The 24,546-nt window shown below is 43.6% G+C and overlaps 1 protein-coding gene across 2 annotated transcripts in view; it reads left to right on the top strand.

The window, feature by feature from the left end:
- Positions 1–24,546, top strand: part of MAP2K1 (mitogen-activated protein kinase kinase 1) — an 80,329-nt gene that overhangs the window by 5,446 nt on the left and 50,337 nt on the right. The window contains exon 1 of one of the 2 annotated variants that reach the window (XM_034994235.1): positions 6,541–6,569. The exons of the other annotated variant lie outside the window; for it this stretch is intronic. Coding sequence (XP_034850126.1) covers positions 6,556–6,569 — 14 coding nt within the window. The 5' untranslated portion in view covers positions 6,541–6,555. Of the gene's footprint in view, positions 1–6,540; positions 6,570–24,546 lie in introns of those variants that run through there. 2 annotated transcript variants of the gene reach the window in all.

A 24,546-nucleotide genomic window follows, 5' to 3' on the forward strand; every position in this document is an offset into this window, starting at 1 on the left:
CTTTCTTTCTTTCTTTCTTTCTTTCTTTCTTTCTTTCTTTCTTTCTTCCTTCCTTCCTTCCTTCCTTCCTTCCTTCCTTCCTTCCTTCCTTCCTTCCTTTCTTTCTTTCTTTCTTTCTTTCTTTCTCTCTCTCTCTCTTTTCATTCATGAGAGAGAGAGGGGCAGAGGGAGAAGCAGGCTCCCAAGGAGCAGGGAGCCCAATTCAGGACTCGATCCCAGGACCCTGGGATCATGACCTGAGCTGAAGGCAGACGCTAAACCATCTGAGCCACCCAGGCGCCCTATCTTTACTTTTTTTTAAAGAAATATTTTATTTATTTATTTGAGAGAGAGAGAGAGAACACAAGCAGGGGTGGGGTGGGGTGGGGAGGGAGATGCAGGCTCCCTGTGGGGATCCAGACTTGGGACTCGATCCCGGGACTCCAGGATCATGACCTGAGCCGAAGGCAGACACTCAACCAACTGAGCCACCCAGGCGCCCCTCTTTACTTTTTTTTAATGAAGTACCATGTTTATGACCTATTCATGATGCTACATGATGCTATTCACTATTTCTCTTGGTTGCAGAGCGGTCATGTACCACATTTTACTTACCATCCTATGTCAGATCCCCTCTGTTTTCAGCCTTTTGCTGCATCAAACGGTACAGGCATGACCATCCTTGTGCACGGCTCCTTTTGAACACTTGTGAGAGTTCCTTGTGGGATATACTCAAATGGGATTGCTTGGTATACCTTGTGTCTCCTTCCATGATGAGGCACATACTTAATCTCTTTCTTTGTTTCTGGAAGAACACTTTTAAAGTAATCTCCACACCCAACATAGGGCTCGAACTCATAACCCCAATATCAGGAGTTGCATACTCTACCAACTGAGCCAGCCAGGCGCCCCTTAAAGAACACTTTTAATCTCCATGAGGAGAAGCTTGAGCCCTGAGAAGAAATCCCAGCACAGGGCAGTTCCCAAAACCTCACTTTTTCTTTAACTTCAGGCAAGTCCTTTGTACTTCCTGACTTTCTGTTTTTTTATCTGTTCAGTACAAGGGGCCTTAACAGAATCTTGACCTTAATGGCTTACAAGGTCCCACCCTATCAGGTCCTTTGTTTTCTTCCCCTGCGCCCCCTTACACCTGCACTCCACCCCACTGTGCTCTGGTGTCGGTCTGCAGTGGGTGGGGCACATTCCCATCTCAGAGCTTTTGCATTTGCCATTCCATCTACCTGGAAGCTCTCCTCCTAAAAAACGTGCTTCCTCCCTTCCTTCAGACCTGTGTCTGCACAAATGTCTCTTCACAGAGGTCATCCTTGCTCACTCTGTCTAATCTGTAACATAGCACTCCCTGTCTCTGCCCCTTCCTTGTGCCCAGTCTTTCTTCACAGCACTTACCACTAACTGATAGTGCACTGTGTGTGTTCGTCTGCTGCCCGTACCCCGCAAATGTGTAAGCTTCACGAGGGTGGGGGCTTGGCTTTGTTCCTTGGTCAGTGAGTAGAACAGTGTCTGTTCTTCAGTAGACACCTGCTGATGAAATGAAGCATTCCTACCCTGCAAGAGTATTGGGAAGATTAAACAAGGTAACTCATGTAAAAGTGCTTTGAAGGCCATAAAGTGCTGAATAAACGGGAGGCTGCGTTGCTTGGCCTTGGTGTCATCCACAGATTTTGGCTTTTGAACTGTTTCACCGTAACCCTAAAACACTCAGACTGACTTAATGGTTGCATTCGGAGCATAGTTTCTAGCATCAGCACTTCTGCCAGGTTTGTAAGGGACACACACGTCTATTAGGATGTGAAGGCCCTTCAAGAAGGGGACGGAAAGGTTAAGACAGGTTGATGTGCTTTTCGGGGGTCTCTGATGGCCTTTTCTGGGTTGTGTACCATGATAATAACTAGGAGCCTTTCAAGTGGTTTTAACTCATTTGTAGTAGAATTTGGACGTGTCTACCTCTTTGTTGCTGCAATAACTAATACTGGCGCTGTCATCTGAGAACAGCTTCAGGTGAGTAGTCAGGCCAGCCGAAGCCTGTGTTCTTGGGAAGAATGCCCCTGCTGTTGTTGCAGCAGGTACAGAAAAGGCAAACAGATTCCTACAGATGGGGGCGCCTGGGTGGCTCAGTTGGTTAAGCGACTGCCTTCTGCTCAGGTCATGATCCTGGAGTCCCGTGATCGAGTCCCGCATCGGGCTCCCTACTCAGCAGGGAGTCTGCTTCTCCCTCTGACCTTCCTCCCTCTCATGCTCTCTGTCTCTCATTCTCTCTCTCTCAAATAAATAAATAAAATCTTTAAAAAAAAAAAAAAAGATTCCTACAGATGACTTCGCCCATGGCAAGGAGATGTGGGGGGCCCTTGTTTGAACATAAACACTTAGAATATTCTAGTTTCACTTACTTGTGCATCTTTGAAAGAAAGGGAGAGGTTACTTTAGTAGAATAGCTATTGGCCCTGCCTTACCTATCTAGTTTGGTTTTTTTCTATCCCAGTTCACCTGTTGTGGTCCACACTGACCCCTTTACTGTCCTCCCTTCATGCCAGGATACTGCTTCCTACCTCTGTCTCGTTTTGCTCACATGGTTTCTTTTGTCTGGAATGCCCTCCTCCGCTTTCCTATGTGGTTGTATTTTTGTTTTGTATTTGCCACCACACTTTAGCTTCCATGAGGGCAGGGACCATGACTGTCTTGTGTACTTATCTTTCTCCAGCATCTAGCAGAGTGTCTGGAATGAGTGAATGCTGCCCATCTTTTAAGACCTAGCATAAATTTCATCTCCCATGTATACATATACATAATCTTGAGATTCTGTAGTTTTCTGAGTAACTCCATGCTATTCTAGGATTTGTCTTCAAGACTTATACTACTTCTTAATTGTTGATCTTGGCTATGTCATTCAACTTCCCTGAGCCTTGGTTTTCCTTATTAGTAAAGTAAGGGTGATGATGTAACAAACCTGTGAAGAAGGTGGGCAGATGAGCATCATCCAAAATAATGTATATGAAAGCACTTTATGATTACTGGAATGCTATTCAAAGGGGAAGTGTTGTTAAGGATGCCATTTTGATTTCTTCCTTCTCAGAAAGCTGTTATCTTTTTTTTTTTTTAAGATTTTATTTATTTATTTGACAGAGAGAGAGACAGTAAGAGAGGGAACACAAGCAGGGGGAGCAGCAGGCAGAGGGAGAGGGAGAAGCAGACCCCTTGCTGAGCAGGGAGCCCGATGCGGGGCTCGATCCCAGGACCCTGGGATCATGACCTGAGCCAAAGGCAGCCACTTAACCGACAGAGCCACCCAGGCGCCCCAGAAAGCTGTTATCTTTTGCTCTTAATACCAAATTCCAAATGCTGATAAATCATGTTAATTTGGACATTTTATATGCTGCCTGTCTTTTAAAATCTAAGCCAAATCTGTATCTAATCAAGTCTTGAGACCTAACTTCCTGTTTACAACAAATACAGGGACAGAGGAACAAGTCAAATGACACCAGGAGGAAACCATCAGACAACTCCAGGATGTGGAACATGCTTTATGACAACTGACCTAGTCTTTTTAGAAAGTCAGTGTCATGGGTAAAAGCGGGGGGAGTGGTGTGGTTCTAGAATAACAAACTTAAAAAAAAAAAAGCGCCTGGGTGGCTCGGTTGAGCGACTGCCTTCTGCTCAGGTCATGATCCCGGAGTCCTGGGATCGAGTCCCGCATCGGGCTCCCTGCTTGGCAGGGAGTCTGGGTTCTCCCTCTGACCCTGCTCCCTCTTGTGCTCTCTCACTCTCTCTCAAATAAATAAATAAATAGAATAACAGACTAAAGAGACATGCCAACCAAATGTAATGCATGAACCTCAGGTGGATACTGAGTCAAAAATGAAATAGTGACCAAATGCATTCTTGGGACAATTTGGGAAATTTGAATAGAGAATTATTAATTTTTTAGCTGTAATGTATTATTATGTAGGAGAATGTTCTTCATAGGTGATACATGAGACTCCCTTTGAAATGGTTCAAGAAAAAAATGCACATACGCATATGAAGCAAGTGAGGCAAATTGTTCAGTTGTTTAGTTGGTTAGTTTATGAGTTTCACTCTTTTATTCTTTCCGTTTTTCTGTATGTTTGGAAAAATTCATAGTAAATATTTAAGGAGTATCCAAAGAACAAAACTCATCCTGAGTCTTATGCCCTTTTTAATGTTAACTCACATTTTCTTTCTCTTTCCCCTTTTGTACTTCTGGTCTATGTTATGTAATGAACATCACATTAAATGCAGTATCATTTAAAAATCATAATGCTTTCTTATTCACTAAGTGTTCCTTATGTCTTTTTTCCCTTAACTTGATTAAGGGCCATACCTTTTTGGACCCCTGGGTTTATAACACTGCTGATACAGTTAATCATTATTGGTAGATTGGACAAAACCAAAGTAATGTTTATTTATTTATTTTAAAAAAAAGATTTATTTATTTATTTATTTTAGAGGGTGGGGAGCGGCAGAGAGAGTCTTAAGCATGTTCCACGCTGAGCACAGAGCCTGTCATGGGGCTGGATCCCACACCCCAGATATCAAGACCCCAGCTGAAACCAAGAGCTATCAGATATCTAACTGATTGCGCCACCCAGGCACCCCAAAATAATGTTTAAACAAAGAAACTGGGGCACCTAGGTGGCTCACTTGGTGGAGCATCAGACTCTTCGTTTGGCTCAGGTCATGATCTCAGGGTCCTGGGATCGGGCCCCATGTGGGGCTCAGTGCAGAGTCTGCTTGAGATTCTTTCCCCCTCCCTCTCCCACCCCCTCTGCTCCTCCCTCCTCTCAAATAAATAAATAAAATCTTTAAAAAAAAGAAAACAAATCAAAAACAAACCGACAGCAACAAAAAACCTCTTTGCTAGAGGAAAGCTTAAGGTCCCAATTTTGTTTGTTTTCTTCCAGAAGCTGCCAATTCTGAAAAATCATCTTACTGTCTTACTGCCGCTTGATTGTGTTTTTACTTCATGTCCTGTGTCCTGGTTCTGTTGCCCAAAGACCTGTGAGAGCTGTTTGGAGGCTCCTATACCTGTTTGCTGAGTTAACTCCGCCCAGGATGAATGGTGTTTTGTTTTAAAGCAGCAAGTGTTTTCTGGATCCTGGTGCAGGACAGACTGAAAGAGCTGATCCTGCCTCTGATTTCTCAGTGTAGTTCCCAGGGGCGTCCTGCTTTGATGTCAGCAAGGGAGTCAGATTAAGAAGAGGTTACAAGGGGGTTAAGAAGAAGTGGAGAAGGGTAATGTGACCTCTTTTCCCCTCACCCCTTCTTTGAATATTTGCCTGCTTAAGCACAACTCTTTAAAAAATTTGAATGTATTAACACCTTTTAAAGAAGGAAGCTACAGACATTAAACTTTCCAGTTTAACTTTTTTTTGGACATTCCATTATGTACGTGGCTGTGATCAGTTGATGAAGTACCCCTCCCCCGTCCAACCCCCCCCCCTAACTTTTACACATAATCCTCATGCTTGTCATTTATTTTTGGCCGAAGAGTAGAATTTGATGGAGTCTGGCCTTATAAATGATACTTTGTTGATTCGGGGGCTTCCAGATTTTTTTTTTTGAAGATTTTATTTATTTGAGAGAGAACGGGCAGTGGGGGGGCAGGAAGAGCAGAGGGAGAGAGAATCTGAAGCGCAGAGCCTGACTTGGGGCTCCATCTCACAGCCCTGAGGCCCTGAGACCACGACCTGAACTGAAACCAAGAGTCGGGCACTTAACCGACTGCACCACCCAGGCGCCCCCAGATTTTTATTATGTACTGATAGTCTGATAAATGTTTTGAACCAGTTTGTTTTGTTCTGCTTTTAGATTAATTCATACACCAAATCAGAGGCAGTGAACCATGTTGCCGCTGTTGTTACGTATTAACAGAATATGTTCCAAAAAAAAATGGAACCAATTATATTTCACCTGTTTCCTCCAGCTGCAGAAAGGTTTTTTTCTTCTTCTTTTTCTTTTTTTTTTTTTAAAGTGCTGTGATTTTTGATAGTTTAATAGGTGGAAAGGGTTCCTTTGAAGGTCAGTCTGCTTTACTTCAGGTGTTAGCCAGGCTGTATTTTTGAAATGGGATTATTTTCTGTATTTCCTCAATTCCGTTTGAACTAATATTTATTGAATGCTTGATGTAATTTGCTCTGCTAGAAGCTGGAGGCAGTTGAGTAAGATTGTCTTTGTCTCCAGGGATTTTATAAACTCTCATAAATTTTACGAGGACAGGGAGAGGTTGCAGGGGCACAGGAAGGAAACAAATGGCTGCAGAGTAAGAAAAGTGCCCTGATGTACAAAGAAAGTACTGTGAGAGCTCATTGAGAGGAGGAAGAAGGACTTCCAGTGGGGGAGATTAGGAGAGCCTTCGCGGAAGCGATGACATTTGAGCTGGGTCTTGAAGGATGGCTAGGCTTTCCATGGGAATGGGGGGGGCAGGGCATGGCAGGAAGAGAGCACAGGATGGGCCACTTCACATAAGTGGGAAAGCCTGGGATGCCCGGAGGAGCCAGCAAGTAGTTGAGTGCGCCGGTGCATGGGTGTGGGTCAGAGGAGATGAAGCTGGAGAGGTAGGTGGGCTGGCTTTGTGGTAACCGCTAGACGTTTCAAAAAGTCACATGCAAACTTTTCTTCTCTGGTGATTTTTTAATAGGTATGTCTGAATAGTTTTTATGTGCTTTGTATTTATTTGTTCATTTATGTCTTCTATTAATCACAACTGCTTGTCTTGTGGTTTGTTGAGGTCAGTGTGCTTTGTATTTTAAAGTTTTATCAATTATGTGGCTACTACGTTGTCCCATTGGCCAGATTTTCCTTTTATGTTGTGTTAAGAAAAACATCTTTATTTTTTTTGTCTTTAAAAGCATGTCTTTTATATGGGAGAGCCCTACTTTTCTGTAGTATTTAGACCTACCTCTTCACAACTTCACAGGAGTATGTGGCTTCTTTTTCTTACAGCCATTTCTCTCTTACTGGTTAATTCTGTCCCATCTGGAATTTATTAATGTGTTTGGTGTGAGGCATGGGTCTTCACAATGAGTTCTAGTATCTTATAGGACTTTATTAAATATAATTTATCTACCTATCTGATGTATTTTCAGGTTTACTTTAATTTGGTTGTTAAGGTATTTTGATGTATTTCTTTTTTTTTTTTAAAGATTTTATTTATTTGAGACAGAATGAGAAAGAGCACACGAGAGGGGGGAGGGTCAGAGAGAGAAGCAGACTCCCTGCTGAGCAGGGAGCCCGATGCAGGACTCGATCCAGGGACTCCAGGATCATGACCTGAGCCGAAGGCAGTCGCTTAACCAACTGAGCCACCCAGGCGCCCCTTGATGTATTTCTAAAATTGCCTTTTAACTCTTATGTAGTTTTGATAGTTTTTTTTCAATTTGGTAGGGTTAATGAAAACTTTATTTAAAAAAATTTTTTTTTTTAAAGATTTTATTTTTTAGTAATCTCTACACCCAGCTTGGGGCTCGAACTCATGACCCTGAGATCAAGCGTGGCATGCTCTACCAACTGGTATCTTTCCATTTATTAATGTCTCTTTTGTCTCCTATTGTAGTGGTATAGTTTCTTCTGAATAATTCTTCTGTGTCCTGAGTTAATATTTTAAAGACTTAACATTTTGATGTCATTTTTTTGATGCCATTGTGATTGAACATTTTTTAATTTCTATTTTCCATCTTGACCATGGTTTGATTTGTATGAATTGTTTATATCCTGCAGCTTTGTTAAAATCACTCATTATATCTAGTAATTTTTTGGTTGAATGTATATGCATTTCTAGGTTTACTAGTGTCATCTTTAAAACATAACTTATTTTTTCCTCTGAACACCTTTATATTTTATAGCCATCCTGCATTGCTCTCAATAGCAGTTCTTGTGTTCCAGGGGAACACTATTAAGTATAATGATGCTTCCCAAGGACCTTCTGGGCAAGGAACATTTCTGCTTTTTCCAAAGAGCCATGAAAATAGGAAGCAGCTGCCTAGCTTAATAGAAGCAGAGCCTGTTCGGGCTGGATGGGACCTTACAGAGCCTTTAGCCCCCTTGCCTGCATTTGCAAGATGAAACCAGACCCAGAGAGGAGAAAAAACTTGCTGGGAGCTCACACAGCTGGAATGGAGGAGTTGGTTTTCAGACTTGGATTTTCTTATGGTGTATATATTACATGTTTTCATTTAGGATACTTGGTTGGAAAATTTTCCAACCAAGTTTACCCAACACCAAATTTTGGTAACTTTATCCAGTATCCTAAAAAAAATTTTTTAAACTAATAATCTGAATTTTTTCAAGAAATAATTGGAATTTTTTCAAGTAATAATCTAAGCTCTTGAAAAGGCACCCCTCTATATCACCATTCTCTTAGGTGTTTGAGTGAAAAGGGAATAAGGAAATGAGGGGAGGAAAGGGTATTTTAGTCCAGGATCCTTAGTAGGAGGGCCTATTTTTAAGCTTCATAATGTCAGTTTTAAAAGCAGTGGTTTTCAAAATAACCACAGACAAAGTCCCCTTGAAATGAATGCCTTTCTGGAATTGACCTATTTTGAGTTTGTTACCAAGAAAGGTTCAGAATCTCGAATGCTCTTACTTGCATTTACTTTTCAGACAAAGTAGAACAATAAGTTGAGTGAATGATCTTCATGGATTCCAGATTCAGGTTAAAACTAGGAATATGGGAAGTTGTAAGAAGACATGACTAGCCAATCATATTGTTGTACTTACAGGCTTGTCTGGATCCAGGATAATTACAGTCTCTTTATTGAGTTGTAACTTAAATTTCCAGGTTAATTTTAAAAACCTTCACCACGTTTGAGAGTCCAGAGTCAAAGTTATTTACCCAATTTGATTTCATTCCATCCTTCAGTAAACGGTCCTTCCAGAACAGTCTGTCGGGGGAGGCCTCAGAGGTTAGCAAGAATTCCAAGTCAACTGTAAACCTTTTGTCTGATGGTTTACTGGAATCCAGATTGAAATCCTACCAAAATGCCAGCCTGTATTTCAGCTTCTTCCCCCCCAGCCCCCAACAGGAAGACAGCAGTGGCTTAACATTCCAATAATTATTAATAGAAAATTAATACTGCTTCTTTTAGGCATTCATTTATGTCCACTATAAAACTTGGTCATTGGTGCTGTGGAAAGGTTCCAGTCACTAGAGGATGGGCCAATGAAACACTTGGACCAGGCTTTTAACAAATATTAATTTAGGTAGAGACTGGGGCACCTGGCTGACTCAGTCAGTAGAGCATGCTGCTCTTGATCTCAAGGTTATAGGTTTGAGCCCCATGTTGGGTATAGAGATTACTTAAAGTCTTTAAAAAAATTTAGTTAGGGACTGCAACATTTTTTAAATTTTATTGGAACATTCCCTTCTAAAACAGTCTCTTTTGCCTTGTTTTATTTTGGTAACTATAACTAATGCTGGGTTAGCCATAAATGTAGCTTGTTGCATTTCTATTTCTGAGTGTTCTGAATCACTGAGCAATTACAAAATGAAAGGTTATCCTAAAGCGTTTCCAAATAAAGAAACCATAAAATATTAGGGGAAGTCAAGAGGAGAGCTAGGGAGGGAAGGACCAGAACCACCAACAGGTGTTCTGGTTGCATTGAACAAAGTGTCGCTTGGTATGCAATCATGGGGAAGAGTTCTGTGAATTCCTGAATGCTGGTGTGAGGTGGAGGGGACCCAGGGTGAGCAGAAGTCAGCAGTTCCGGAGGCGCAGGGGACTTGGCTTACTGGCTCGCCCACAGCTGAGGACCTGAATCAATTCCTGAGCAAGTTGCATTCTTGAAAGACAAGGGCTGCATCTGTAGGAGCACAGCTGTTAATCTGTGGGGTAATCATTAAGTACAGGTCCTAGATCCGGAAGGAACAGTAGAATGAAGTCCAAAGACATGAAACTTGTATCCCTGAAGGACACCATAACTGGAAAAAGAACTAACATTTATTGAGAGCCTGTCTGTCCTATTTACATGCATTATCTTGAATTTGCACTAAAATTCTGCAAGAAAGGTCGTAATATTCTGTTGTACAAATAAGGAAAACGAAGTTCAGGGGAGTTAAGTAATTTGAGGAAGGTCGCACAGCTAGAAAGTGTTGGGACTAAGTTTAGAACCCAGGTCTGACCTACTCGAACGTCCATGTTTTCCCCACATGACTGTCCAAAGATTATGTAAAATGGTAGAGGTCTTTAAAAAACAAATTTTTTAAAAGTAAGCCCTACGCCCAGTGCGGGGCTTGAACTCACAACCCTAAGATCAAGAGTTACACACTCTACCGACTGAGCCAGCCAGGCACCCCACTAGAGGTCTTTTTCGAGTTGTACTCTCCAGAACTGGAGCCACTAGCCATATGTAGCTATTGAAATTTCAATGTATTAAAATTCAGTGAAGTTTAAAAATAAAAATCAGTTCCTGAGTTGCATAAGCCACACTTCAGGGGCCTGAGGTGGCATGTGACTAGTGGCTATTGTATCGGAGAGCACAGATAGAACATTCCCATCATTGCAGAAAATTAGTGCCTAGCGGTCATCCAATTTTACCCTTTTATTTATTTTTGCCTCTTATTTTGTGAAGGAGAAAATGAGGGACAAAGGAGGGAAGTAACATGTTCAGTGTCCTATGTCTGGTTAATCCGGGCCTTTGGGCTGATTGCCTGGTGGCTTTCCCATGGTCCACACTCTCCTTTAAAAACAATTAATAGACCGGAGGTGTGACTGCCCTGCTCTCCCAGCCTTGCCTGGCCTTCAAACTAGATTCTTTTCTCCCAGAGTGCAGCCCTGTGTTTTCCTAAGTTCAAAGGGCACGTCCGGATTAGTTGCCTCTAGGAAAATGAGAGATGTTTGTTGGAAAGGAATTCCATGCTTAATGTATGAAACAGCACTTTGATTCCCCCTGCTTCGTGCTCTGCCTTCCTACCAAGCACTTTGTAACTAAACTTGCAGCTGCTTGCCATTTGTCTTCCAATCAAGGCCAACTTCAAAACAGTTCAGATGACAGAGGTATGTATACTTTGAATAGAAGCAGCTGCTTGTTGTTTGCTGTTGATTCGAATGGCTTTTGTGTGAGGGTCAAATAGATTTAGATTATGACTAAAATTACAATAATAGGTTTCAGACTTCGGTGTTAAGAAGATTCAGATGTATTACCATTCATTTAACTGATATTTATTACATACCTAATATAGACCAGGCACCGAGCTGAGAAATGGATGAAATGGACTTTTGCTGGAGATGGAAAAAGATGCCAGTATTCTGGGCGAGTCTAATGCACTTTAAAATCTTGCCTGAATTTTATTGTCGGCATTTGTCATCCATGTATTTACCTATTTTAGTCCTGAAATGCAGTGAAAGCTCCGGTTTGGATCATTGCTTTGAAGTAAAGTGAAAAATCATGTGCAAATGTCCTTTTAGTAGATGCTATTAAAGACAAATTATACACGCCAGTGTCTAAATGACAGTCTAAAGTGTATGCGTGTGTGTCTGGGGGATGGGCACGTGGAAACAAAAAGGAGTCATTGTATTTTTAGGAAGCCTTAAATGCGATATGTGATTTCAGTATATCACACTCATTGGTTTAGAAAGTTGTCTTTTAGAAACAAATTACAGTTTGGGTTTTTTTCCTAAAGAAATGTTAAAGTCAGGTGCATGAGTATGGTCAGAGATTAAAAACAAGTTGAAGTGATGGCAAGGTATCCAGGAAAGTGCCTGTCTTTTCGGAGAGTACAAAGGCAGAGGTGGAGAGGACGTTAAAGATGGCGGGCACAGCTGGAAGGGGTCCCAGGGAGCCCTGATGTCTGGTCTTTAACTGCCTGAGGTGGTGTGGTGGTGGTGTTGGGGGGAGGGTGTGGGCAGAGCACCCAGCTGACTTCTTGTATAGTTTTATAGAGTAGGGTCTCATTTCTAGAAGGTTGGGAATGGGCTTATGAGAGTTTTGGGGTCAATAGGCCCAAAGGCACGGTGGTCGGAGGAGGACATACTGTTCCCCTCTCAGAGTTTTGGATGCTAGCAAACCACTTTCCCAATCAGGTTTTAAATCATTGTTTCTACTTCTCCAGGTGTTTCATTTGAATCCAGAAATTATCCTCTCTTCCAGAGGGCTCCCTAAGTCTGCAGGCTTGAGAATTGTCAGGCTGCAGTGCTTTTGAATAACAGTGTCTTGTGTAGAGGGAAAGGGAGATCTCAGCTCGTTCTCTGGGAGAGCTGTTAACTTGCCATGTGACCATCCTGTGCCTGCTTGTCTGCAAAGTGGGCTGATGGGAATTCCTTCCTACCTTTCAGGGTTTATATAATGAGTCCACATGATCATATAGGTCACCGCTGAGCACATTTTCAGGCTCATGGTAGATATCAAGTAGATTAAATTTTATTATCAAAAGGAATCTTGGAGGTCTCTCTTGGCATTCCTCTTTTTTGGCAGGTAAAGAACCAGTACTGCAAAGAAGGGTTAAGGGAAGTGGGCCTCGTCACACAGTAGGTTCTCCTGTGAATGTGACTTTTGAGTAAGCATGGCCTGGAGACTGTGTGACACGGGGAAAAGGCTTTGGAACTGGCAGACATCGGTTTGAGTCCTGACCCTGCCTCACTCTCTTGAGCGATCTTGTGCAAGTTCTTTCGCATCCTTGAGTCTGTTTGCACATCTGTAAAATGGGCATAATGACACCTACCCAGCAGACAGGATTCGTAGACACTCCATGTGTGTAAACTGGTTTTTATGATTAACAGGACTAATGATAAGGGCCAGGACTAGATTCCCTGCCAGGGTGCCTTATTCTCTATGAGGTGAGAAGGAGAGAAAATTCTTACCTCCCAAAGCACTTCCAGTGATGCGGCTCTTCAGCTGTTCTTTATCCAGACAGACAGAATAGAGACAGTGCTGGGCATATTTGCAAATTTGGGGAAGGAAGCAAAAGAATTCTTTTCAGTGAAATGGGAGGCTGCAAAAGGTGCCCAGGAAACAACTGCTACACAGTACATTCCAGTACAGACTCCTAGCTTCTCCAGGACCACTGTCTGCCGGACAAGAAGCAGCTTCGCTTTCTTCTCCAAGAGTTCAAAGGGGCTTTCCTGAGCTGTGTGTGTGTGTGTGTGTGTATGTGTGTTAGGAATAGGGAGGCGTAGACACTGACATAAAGGGAAGGTAACACTCCGGTGCTTCAAGCCAGATGTGGGGGCATCTGCTCTAGGTGGCTCTTGGGTTCCACTTTTTCATGGTTCATCCAGATGTCTTCCCCAATGGGTCCAGGCCTCTGCTCAGACTGTGTTCTGGGGATTCCCTTCTCTACCTTTCAATCCATATTGCAACCCTAATCTTGTGTCAAAGCTCACTTTGTAGGTCACCTTTTATTTTTTTAAGATTTATTTATTTTTAAAGATTTTATTTATTTATTTGACAGAGAGAGACACAGCAAGAGAGGGGACACAAGCAGGGGGAGTGGGAGAGGGAGAAGCAGGCTTCCCGCAGAGCAGGGAGCCCAACGTGGGGCTGATCCCAGGACCCTGGGATCGTGGCCTGAGCCGAAGGTAGACGCTTAACGACTGAGCCACCCAGGCGCCCCAAGATTGATTTATTTTAGAGAGTGAGCGCGAGTTGGGAGGAGGGACAGAGGGAGAGAACCTTCAGGTAGACTCCCTGCTGAGTCCGATGCACGGCTCGATTGCAGGACCCATGAGATCATTACCTGAGCTGAAACCAAGATGCTTAACTGACTGAGCCACCCAGCCGCGCCTGTAAGGTCACCTTTTGTGTAAATCTGTCACAGACCTGTCCTCCGCCTGACTACAGGCAGTGGTCATTTTTCCACCCTCCAGGGCTCTCTGTACATACCTCATCACACTGCAGTTGTTCTCGAAACTCCTGTCCATTTGGACAGAAATTGGGGAAACCTGGGACTGGGTCTTACTCATCTTTATCTCCAGTGCATGGCAGGTTCCCTGCTGCCTGGTTTGGTGAAATTTTGCTGGGCGACTAAGTCCTGACATGGCAGTAAAGGCAGAGGGCAGAAGACACTCCTCTCCAGAGGTCAAGGCTCTGCTCATAATCCCTGCCAAGTCTGACTTTGACTTATTTTGATTATTTTCCATTTAATATTTTGGCACAAGAAGGTCCCAGTGTTGGTAGTAATCGTAGCATTTGTTCTGTGAGGCTTTGTATACTCCTTTTTTTTTTTTTTTTTTTTAAGTTATCCAACGTGTCCAACGTGGGCGACCTCATGACCCCAAGATCAAGTGTCCCATGCTCTACCAACTGAGCTGGCTGGGCGCCCCTCCTCCTCATTGTTTTTACATCCCTTTATTTCCTCATTTAAGCACATGAGGCGTGCGGGATGTGTATTATCTTTACTCAACAGATAGGAAACGGATTCTGGTTAAGGCTCCTGGTCTGTGTCACACCGGCAGCTAAGAGTGTTTATAGTCCTCTGTGCTGCCTTTTCAGCCCGCAGCCCCTTCCTTGCACCAAGGGGAAACATTTGGTAAGCATATACTGGCAGTGACAGCTTCTCTATCCTATGGTGTTCCCTCAACCCCCTGCCTGGTGCAGAGGAAGGCTCCAGGAATGTTTGGAGCCTGATGCATCAGCGAGCCTCTTTTGCATGCTGAGCTGAACACTTATCCCCAGCAAATGTTGGGCTCCTTTGATGGATATGTGACATTGGTGGCTGAATTGTGGCTTTTCACACTCTCCCCCCACGCCTCTCCAGGGACTGGGATGGGACAGATGGTCATGGGCACAGGATTCTCAGCTCTGCATCCTCTCTGCAAATCACATTTGGGGAAAAGTTAAGTTTGTGCAATAATACAATTTCGGTAACACGGTTTCATGCTGCCGGTGAGTTGTTTAACACTCTGGATAAATCACACTTCAGCAGAACTCATTTGGGAACAGAGTTTAATTTCACTGTGGGTAGCTGTGATTCTCACCCACCAGCCCTCCCACCCCCCTAATAAATCTATGCTGATAAGGTGAATGCAGCTCTAAGCCAGGCTATTTCTGGACCTGGGAGAGCATTACATTGTATTAATCATCCTTTTCACCACCAACACCTTTCATTCCTTCTCCCCTAAGGAGCGCTCCTTGTTTGTCCTTAAATGTTGTAGATGGAGAAGACCTTTATAATTCATCCTCCTGGCTGTGTGATGAAGGGATTGAGGCCCAGGGAGGCCAGGCGGCTTATGGCTAGTGAGCGACAGCCTGAAGGGAGATCCAGGATCCCCGACTTTTCTCTAGTGCAGGGCTCCTGTTTTCTGCCCCGCCCCACCGCCCACCCCTTGATTCTGTTTTACAGCCAGGGGAGAGTCTGTTCAGTTTAGAATGAATAGAGGTGACTGGGTCACTGTTAAACACTCCCAGCCCAGAGTGAATTCAATTCCTCTTAACCCTTAACAGCCTCTCTTGACCTATCTTTGGTAAGGGCCGTGAAAGTCTTGACCGATTTCTGTAGGGTCAGCTGCAGCCAATGGGGCAACCCTGTGTGGGTGTGACTGATAGGATTTAACTTTTAGGAAAAAAAAGAAGAGGGATGATAAGAGTATGTGGAGGGAGAGAAAGAAATATTGTTAAATTCTCTCTTAACAGTATACCTTTTAACTTTTTGGCTCTAAAAATCATATTTTGATGGTTCAAATATGGCATATAAGACCTATAACCCAAGAACTGCTGAAGATTATTAAAATGTACAAAAAGTCCAAGCATGGAGTTTGAAAAAGACTTCTCATTGATTCTAGAAGCTTCACTGTTCTATGTTCTCCTGTTAATGGGGTTGGGGCATCCTGGGAGCTCAGCAACTGGTGTGTCATTGACTGCTCTCTGGCCCTCCCCTGTCTGGGGGGCACACTCTTCGTCTACATGGGAACTTTTGGGAGGGATGCATATGCCTGGCCAGCGAGAGGGGCCCAGCCGAACTGCATGGGCGTGATGTATGTAGCAGGAAGCCAGTTGTAACAGCAGAAGGTAGTTTTCCTCTATATAGGATCTTACATGTAGTATGTAGTGTTTATTGATATTTTGATTGATTTAAAAAATATGTATATATCTATATCTCTTCCTCTTCTTTCTTGACTACAAAGATCTCGTCTCTTTAAGGGGAGAAGAGGAGCTTAATTGTGCCCTGCTCCTCTTCTAATACTGTGACCAGCATCCCCACAGTTACAGACTCTGTTCTGGAACTTGGTGGGCGCTCTTCTTTGTGTTGTAGGAGTGATCCCTAGAGGCAGACCGCTGAGGTTGGAGTCCTCCACCCCTGAACAGCTATGTCAATTGGACTTCTTAAGTAAGGTCTGTCATCCCTAGCTTCTTCATTAGTAAGTATGGGGGTGGTGGGAATACCTAACTTGTGGGGTTGTTTTGAGGGTTAAGTGTAAAATCATTAGCATAACACCTAAATCATAGTAAGCACTCCATAAAATGTTACCCATGACTTTGTACATTTCCTTTGGGGTTTCTCTGTTAAGTTTATTGCCAGTGTTTGCGAGCCTACCCTCTCCTTTAAGGTTGAAGTCCAGTATTATCTTGTCCATGAAACTTTGCTCTCCCTTAGAAAACTTCCAGTGGAGCTGCCCATGAACTACTTGGGAGACAAACCACTTTGTGTGTGTGTGTGAGTGAGAGAGAGATATATCTTCATATGTATCTGTTGTTCATTATGTACCTTGTGAGCTTTTGGAGACTAACAGTTTGTCTTGATGCCCCATCTCTAGTCCAGGTCTGGTGTGTAGTAAGTGGTCTGTAAATGTGGAATGAATGAATGTTGGTATTAGCTTGCAGAGCTCATGTGGGACAGGAGATTTGCTTCATTGGTTTTTCCCTGATATCAAATACAATGTTATGTGCACTGAGTTTCTCAATAGCTCTTCCTGAATCATTTCTCCTTTTTAAAAAGATTTTTATATGAGGGGCGCCTGGGTGGCTCAGTCTTTAAGCGTCTGCCTTCGGCTCAGGTCGTGATCCCAGGGTCCTGGGATCGAGCCCTGCATCGGGCTCCCTGCTCAGCGAGAAGCCTGCTTCTCCCTCTCCCACTCCCCCTGCTTGTGTTCCTCTGTCGCTGTCTCTCTGTCAGATAAATAAATAAAATCTTTAAAAAAATAAAAGATTTTTATATATATATTTTTAGAAAATGTGTGTGCTCGTGTGTGTGCTCGTGCGCACGCACACACGTGAGTGGGGGGAGGGGCAGAGGGAGAGGCAGAGAGAATCTTCAAGCATACTCCCTGCTGAGTGTGGAGCCTGATGCTGGGCTCCATCCCAGGACCCTGAGATCATGACTTGAACTGAAATCAAGAGTCAGTTGATTTCTTCTTTTTGTCCTTTTTGACTGATTAAGCAAAGCTGGACCACCAGTTGGGGCCCCCACTTGGGATCAAGGGATGTGGCTCCTCCCAGATTCTGTTGTAGGTCAAATGCTTAAATTCAGTGCATGACATGAAGGAAGTTGGGAGTATTATCTGATTGTATGGATTCTAGTTACTAGACTGTAAATGACGGTGGTGGGTGAGGATGTCATAAATACACTAGCAGTTTGGGGGCCTAAAGGAGTTAAAGCTCCTCTCAGAATAGCCCAAGCAGCTCCTAGGAAGTAGCTTCCAAGGCAGGATGTGGCAAACCAGTGTGTAAATGAGCACATTCTCCTTTGGAAGAAAAGGAAGTAGGTGGGGAGAAGTGAAGAGGAAGAGCTTGGTGGACAAATCTTTTTATCTGCTGCTGTGAGAACAAGCTTCTCTTTTGAATGCCAACCAGAACCTGTAGAATTTTAACCCCAAGCAACCAAGGTCCAAAGAATGCTTAATGATGCTGGTCTTGCAGTTTTCTTGTTTTTCTCCACAGTGCCTCAAATTTAATACTCGGTGGAGTGTTGTCTTAGTAGGTTTTGTTTTCTAATCTTGATCATTGATTATTAATGCTGTTTGAGGATTCACAGTTAATGTGAAGTGTCATCACAGTCACACTCTTCTAACCAAGAGTTAATTAATTAATTAATTAATTATTGGCTTTTATTTTTAAGTAATTTTTCTACTCCCAACGTAGGGCTCAAACTCACGACCCTGAGATCAAGAGTTGCACATTACACCAACTGAGCCAGCCAACCACCCCTAACCAAGAGTAATTTAGAAGAAAGTTTTTTGTCTCTTTTATGTGTTTACTTATTTGTTTCAGAACACGTTCTCACCCATTGTCTGTCCAGGTGCTCATAGCAGCCCTTGTGATACAGGGTAAGAATGTGCTCTCATTTCAGGGTTCAAGGTGAGATGGCCTGTTACCGGCTCCGGACCTCCTGACTTCAAGTCCAGGGTTGTTCCCATAATCTTGGTACCTTTTGTTAAAAGCATGGTTTATACATTGGAGGTGAATTATTCACGGTGCAATTTTGCGAATAAAAATAGCCCTCTGGGATTCAGTAAGGCATGTGGGAAATTAAATAGGTGAACTGAACTTGGTGAGCTTCAGGCATCACTGGAAAGGCAGCTGCCACTTCCATTTGGATTGTATGGATAGCAGTAATGCACATCCGTGGTGGGTTTAGGAATTGGATCCGGGACTGTGGATCGGTGTGGGATAAATACTGTCAAAGGCTTTTTTGAGTCTGTCTTTGGATGAGGTAATGAGAGCTTAATTATCTGGAAGAGAAGTCTCCTGTGGGCTTCCAAGGATTTGGAAAGCAGAGCTCAGCAGCTTTTTTTTTTTTTTTTTTAAGATTTTATTTATTTGACAGAGAGACACAGCGAGAGAGGGAACAAAAGCAGGGGGAGTGGGAGAGGGAGGAGAAGCAGGCTCTCTGCGGAGCAGAGAGCCCAATACGGGGCTCGATCCCAGGACCCTGGGATCATGACCTGAGCCGAAGGCAGACACTTAACAACTGAGCCACCCAGGCGCCCTCTTGACTCCATTTCTGTGAAGGTTCCAAACTAGAATTTTTGCACTTATCCGTATGGCTGTTTTGCACAAGCACGATATAGGTGATTTGACTCCAAAACCACACACTTAAATTGCATCCTGGTCAAATTGTGATGGTTTGCATGTATTTAGATTTTTAAATATAAAAAAAGTATTCTTAAGGCATTTTAAATTTTATTTTTTTAAATTAAAAAATTAAAAAAAAAAATCTTGTGGCATTTTTAGAAGCTAAGACTGCTCTTTGCTGAACCCTGAACATCCTGAGGCATTCTAGGCTGGTGTGCTGGGACCTTTTTTTTTTTTTTAATTTTTTTTTTTTTAATTTATTTGACAGAGACACAGCGAAAGAGGGAACACAAGCAGGGGGAGTGGGAGAGGGAGAAGCAGACTCCCAGCTGAGCAGGGAGCCCGATGCGGGGCTTGATCCCAGGACCCTGGGATCATGACCTGAGCCGAAGGCAGATGCTTAACGACTGAGCCACCCAGGCGCCCCATTTTTTTTTTTAACTTAAGATTTTTTTTTTGAGGTATAATTGACATATAAGTGTGCTGATTGATACATTTGTGTATTGCAATATGATTACCACCATAGCCTTAGTTAACATCTCTATCATATCACATAATTATCATTTCTTTTTTGTGGTGAGAACATGTAAGATCTAATCTCTTAGCAGCTTTGCTGTATATAATACAGTATTGTTGACTGTGCTGTGCATTAGGTCCCTAAGACCTATTTTCCACTGCAGGTTTGTACCCTTTGACCAACATCTCCCCAATATCCCTTCCTTTTCCTCAAACCTAATTCTTTAGCCTGCTGTATACTGTGCCTTTCATGGACTAGCCCCAGCTTACCCTCTGGCCTCATCTGGATGGATGCACCTACTCTCTGGCCACTGGGAACAGCCTGTAACTTTCAGTGCCTCTTTATTCATGCTGATGCCCAAGCCTGGAGTGCTTTTTCCCCTGCTGCAAAAACTTGGATTATCCTTCACGACTAAACTTGGACATTACATTTGCTGACTTTCTCTTTCCCTTCCTCATCTTAGGTGGAATGGGGAGTCTTATTTCTGTTCTCATAGGCTCCTGTGCCCACCTCATTTCAGCATTATGATCTACCTTACCCTGTAGTCATTTTTTTTTTTTTAAGATTTTATTTATTTATTTGACAGAGAGACACAGTGAGAGAGGGAACACAAGCAGGGGGAGCAGCAGAGGGAGAAGCAGGCTTCCCACTGAGCAGGGAGCCCGATGTGGGGCTCGATCCCAGGACCCTGGGATCATGACCTGAGCTGAAGGCAGATGCTTAACGACTGAGCCACCCAGGCGCCCCACCCTGTAGTCATTTCTGTACTTGCTGGTATCCTTCCCTGTGTTTGGCTTGCACCGTGATACCTGTTTGTTTCTTTCATCTCTACATCTTTTTTTTTTTTTTTTAAGATTTTATTCATTTGACAGGGAGAGCGCACAAGGAGGGGGAGTGGCAGGCAGAGGGAGAATCAGGCTCCCCGCTGAGTAGGGAGCTGGATGTGGGGCTCAATCCCAGGACCCTGAGATCATGAGTCAAAGGCAGACACTTAACCTACTTTGCCACCCAGGCGCCCCATCGTCTCTATATCTTTATCTCCCTGTCTCCCTCTCTCTCTCTCTCATACACACACACACTGCCTGGTGAGAGCAGGGACCTAAGTCATCCTCATCTGTACCTTCCTAGCCTCTAGCACAGATAGTGCCTGTCACACAGTGGGTGCTCCATGATAAATCTGCATTGCGTTTTCACAGCTGTGGGCGTAAATGGGTATAAGGCAGATGTCTGCTCAACCTCCCTATCCCCTGCCCTCCTCTAGACTGGAGCAGTCCTGCAAGCTTTACATTCTCATGGTCACTTTTGCTTCTCTAGGACCCACGGTTCCCTTTCTGTGTTTTTTTCTCTTCTTTTTGCTCTGTGTTGAATCAGCTTGGAATTTGGCCCTTTCTTCCTGGTTTCCACCAAACAACAATAAGAATGAAATATACACAGAGCTATTTTCGGGCACAGCAGATTGGACTGAAGGTCTGGGGTAGGGAGGGTGTATTACATTATAGCAATAAAGATAGCTTAACTTCTAGTGGTGTTAACTATCTTTGGTCTTAAATGACCTTTGCCCCTTTGCCATGGTGCCTCCTTCCCTCTTGTGCCACTTTACAGCCACTCTCCGAACAGGCTTCTCCCATCTTATTCTGCAGCATAAATCATTTCTCCCTCTGCTCCACCCTCTATGCTGTTCAGGCCTACTTCTGCCTATCGCGTGGATCAGGCCCTTTTAAACTATGGGCAAGCCTTCTAGTCCTCTGGTAGCCTCTGCTGTGAGGGGGTTTGTTAACACAAACATTTACCTCCCCCGCTTCTTTCAGAAGACAGAAGCCAGCACAGTCAGTTTTGGTGTTAAGTTCTGTTCTCTGTGGTCTGTGATTTTACTTCTGCCAGGTAGGTTTTGACCCTACCAGGCCAACTGCTATTAATTCGAGGGTCTGACTAGTAGTTTTCTACAAAGCAAGCACTTGTATGGACTTCTAGTCATGGTCCTGAGACTGGGTTCCGTGCGCATTGCCAGACAGTGAAGTAGGGAGTGGAATTTTTTTTCCCCAGAGATGATGTGTGCTCAGAGGTGAGGTTTGCTGACCCCTCTTGTGGGTACTTTGATTAAGGAGAAGAGCCAGGCTTTCATAAACATGTGTTCGCGTATTTAAGGAAGGAACAAGTCTGGAGAACTGATGATTTCTCCGTGGGGACTAGAATTGGAGACACGTTTTGAATCTGTGTTGCTTCTGACTGTATCTTCCTGCCTTAGCTGGGCTTCTGAGCATTGGCTCTTTCCCTTTTTGCCCTGGGGACCCGACTGTCCTCATGGTTCTGGGTTAGGAGGTCTAAGATGATGGTCACTTTGGGTCCTGTACCGTTGAAGAGCAACTTGCACTGCGGATGCACAGAGTGGCAGGGGCTATTACTACGTAGGCAGTCTCTTTCTTCCTTTCTCTTTTTTTAAGTAGGCTCCATGCCCAACATTGGGTTTGAACTCACAACCCCGAGATCAAGAGTCACACGCTCTACTGGCTGAGCCAGCCAGGCACCCCTACATAGGCGGTTTCTAAAAGGTCTTTATCTACGTCAGCTTCTTAAGAGCAGGGAATGGGTGGGGTCAGATACATCATTTTTCTAAGGCCACAGTCAGCCAGCTTGTCCTTTCAGGAACACGCCCATTGTGTGGCCACCACCAGACCCAGGGCTTCCCTTTCTTCCTCGGATGATGACCACATATTTACTGGATATTCCACTTGGGTTGTCCATAGTGTTTTCTCCCTTCCAGTACTGCCTGCCGCCTCCTCTCCGCCCTGCCTCCCTCAGTAGTCCCCTGGCTGTCTTCTGGCCACCTGAATTTTTACTGCTTCTACCGGCGTGCTTCACCTGGGCAGTGTCCTTTCTCTTCCCTTCCCGTCCCACTCAAAATGACTCAGCCTTGGATGTTCCTCGGAAAGGAATTCCTCTCTGGCTAGATTTAATTTGTTGCCTTTCCAGGAACCTTTTAGTAGAGTAGAGCACAGTTCTTTGCCTCAAAGGAGTAAGTCGCTAACAGGTAAAAAATACCTGTGTGATCGCTGATCGGGTGGGGGATTTGTTTGAAGGACATGAGCTCTTTGGCTTATGGTGTGGAGAAAAGCTAGCTTTTGGAGTTCCAGCCCTACCTAGTCTTGCTTGCTCCTGGCCTCCATTTCCGTTTCTATAAAATGGGAACAACGTACGTAATTTTTAATGTTGTGAGGATGAAGTGAGTTAATGGGAATAACATGGCTAGCATTTAAGAATCTCAGGTGTTCATCTAAATTTCATTCTTTATCAGACAATGTCCCCCATTTGTCCTTATCAAGTAAAGGCTTTATTTTCATCTTCCATCTTCTGATCCTCCCCCTCCCCCCATCTCCAAATTTCATCACTTGTTTTTTTTTTTTTTGTGCTTCTCTGGAAGACTGATCCTTTAGAAATTAATTCATATGTGGCTAATATGAAACAAATTTTGTCCATTGGAGAAGAAACCATAGTCTCTCAGTTCTTTCAAGCAACAATATGACACCCCCTCTCCGATTCAGGATGTTGTTCAATATTTAAGAAGAGTCTGTGTGAGTGGGTGGTCCTATCACTCCAGAGGTTCCTCTGTGTGGGTGCGTGCGTGTGTTTTTCATCCTGACTCTCTGCAGAAACACACCATGGGAAGGCAATTTGTATCATTTCAGAAGCCTGTTTGATTCCAGGGAGTAAGTATTTGTGGATTTTGTTTGCTTTTGTTTTGTTTTCTAAGGGTAGGAACATGTGATTATTTATCCTTTTTTTCCTTTTTTTAAGTAGGCTCCATGCCCAGTGTGTGGCTTGACCTCATGACCGTGAGATCAAGAGTTGCACACATTACCAACTGAGCCAGCCAGGCACCCCACCCCTGTTTGGTTTTTTTTGATTAAACCTGTTTTCTTGACTTTGAAAAACATTTGTTGATTGGCCTGGAAGCTACTTGATTGAAAATGAAATTAAAGAGAAACACTTGTCCTGACCCTCATTTTCTTTTTTCTTTTTAAGTTACATTTCTCTAACACTTTCTGCTTATCACAGCCTTATTCTCCCTTTTCTACAGGGCAGACCACACTAGAATGCCCTTTTTCCTTTTTTGCTGTCTAAACTTTATTTATCATTATAGACCAATTCAGGGCTTCTGTTCCTATAAAACTTACACTGATTATGCCAACATTTCCTGAACTACAGAGCTGTCTGTGTCCCAGGCCTCTTGAGAAAATTAGGGGAACTGGGAAACAGTCTTTGCCCCACAGTCTTTTTTGGGCGTGGTGGTGAGACCAATGAAAGGCAATAAGGGCAGTTTTTTTCTTTTTCTTTTTCCTTTTTTAAGTAGGCTCCATGCTGGGCTCGGACTCACAAGAGATCAAAGAGTCGGATGCTCAACCCACAGAGCCATTCCAGTGCCTTAAGGCAGTATTTAACTACATTGTACATTTTTGCCAGAATATTTATTATGTGAAAACATGAAGATGCAGGAATTTCATCAGTAGAATGGGACTGACAGTGGTGATCACATCATGGTGTTGTTAGACTAAAGGGATTCATCTACCTTTCGCAGAATGCCTGTCACACAGTACTCAGTAAATCAGTAGGAAGGACTAGCAAATTAATGTTACCCTTACTAACCAATAATTACTAACCAATAATTACTAACCAATACTATTAAATACTTGTTTAGCACTTCAGATGATTTCAGCATTTTTTACATTCCACTCTTGAATCTCCACAACCTTTTTTAATTTTTGTTTTTGTTTTTGTTTTTTTTTTAAAGATTTTATTTATTTATTTGACAGAGAGAGAGGGAACACAAGCAAGGGGAGCAGCAGAGGGAGAAGCAGGCCTCCCGCGGAGCAGGGAGCCCGATGTGGGGCTCGATCCCAGGACTCTGGGATCATGACCTGAGCTGAAGGCAGACGCTTAACGACTGAGCCACCCAGGCGCCACCTAATTTTTGTTTTTTTTTAAGTGCGCTCTACACCCATTGTGGGGCTTGAACTCATGACCCCAAGACAAGATCAGGAGTCGCATGCTCTACCGACTGAGCCAGCCGGGCACCC

The sequence above is a fragment of the Mirounga leonina genome, unplaced genomic scaffold, assembly GCF_011800145.1.
Source record: "Mirounga leonina isolate KUSES-001 unplaced genomic scaffold, KU_Mleo_1.0 Mir_91, whole genome shotgun sequence".
In the NCBI taxonomy this organism is placed as follows: Eukaryota; Metazoa; Chordata; class Mammalia; order Carnivora; family Phocidae; genus Mirounga; species Mirounga leonina.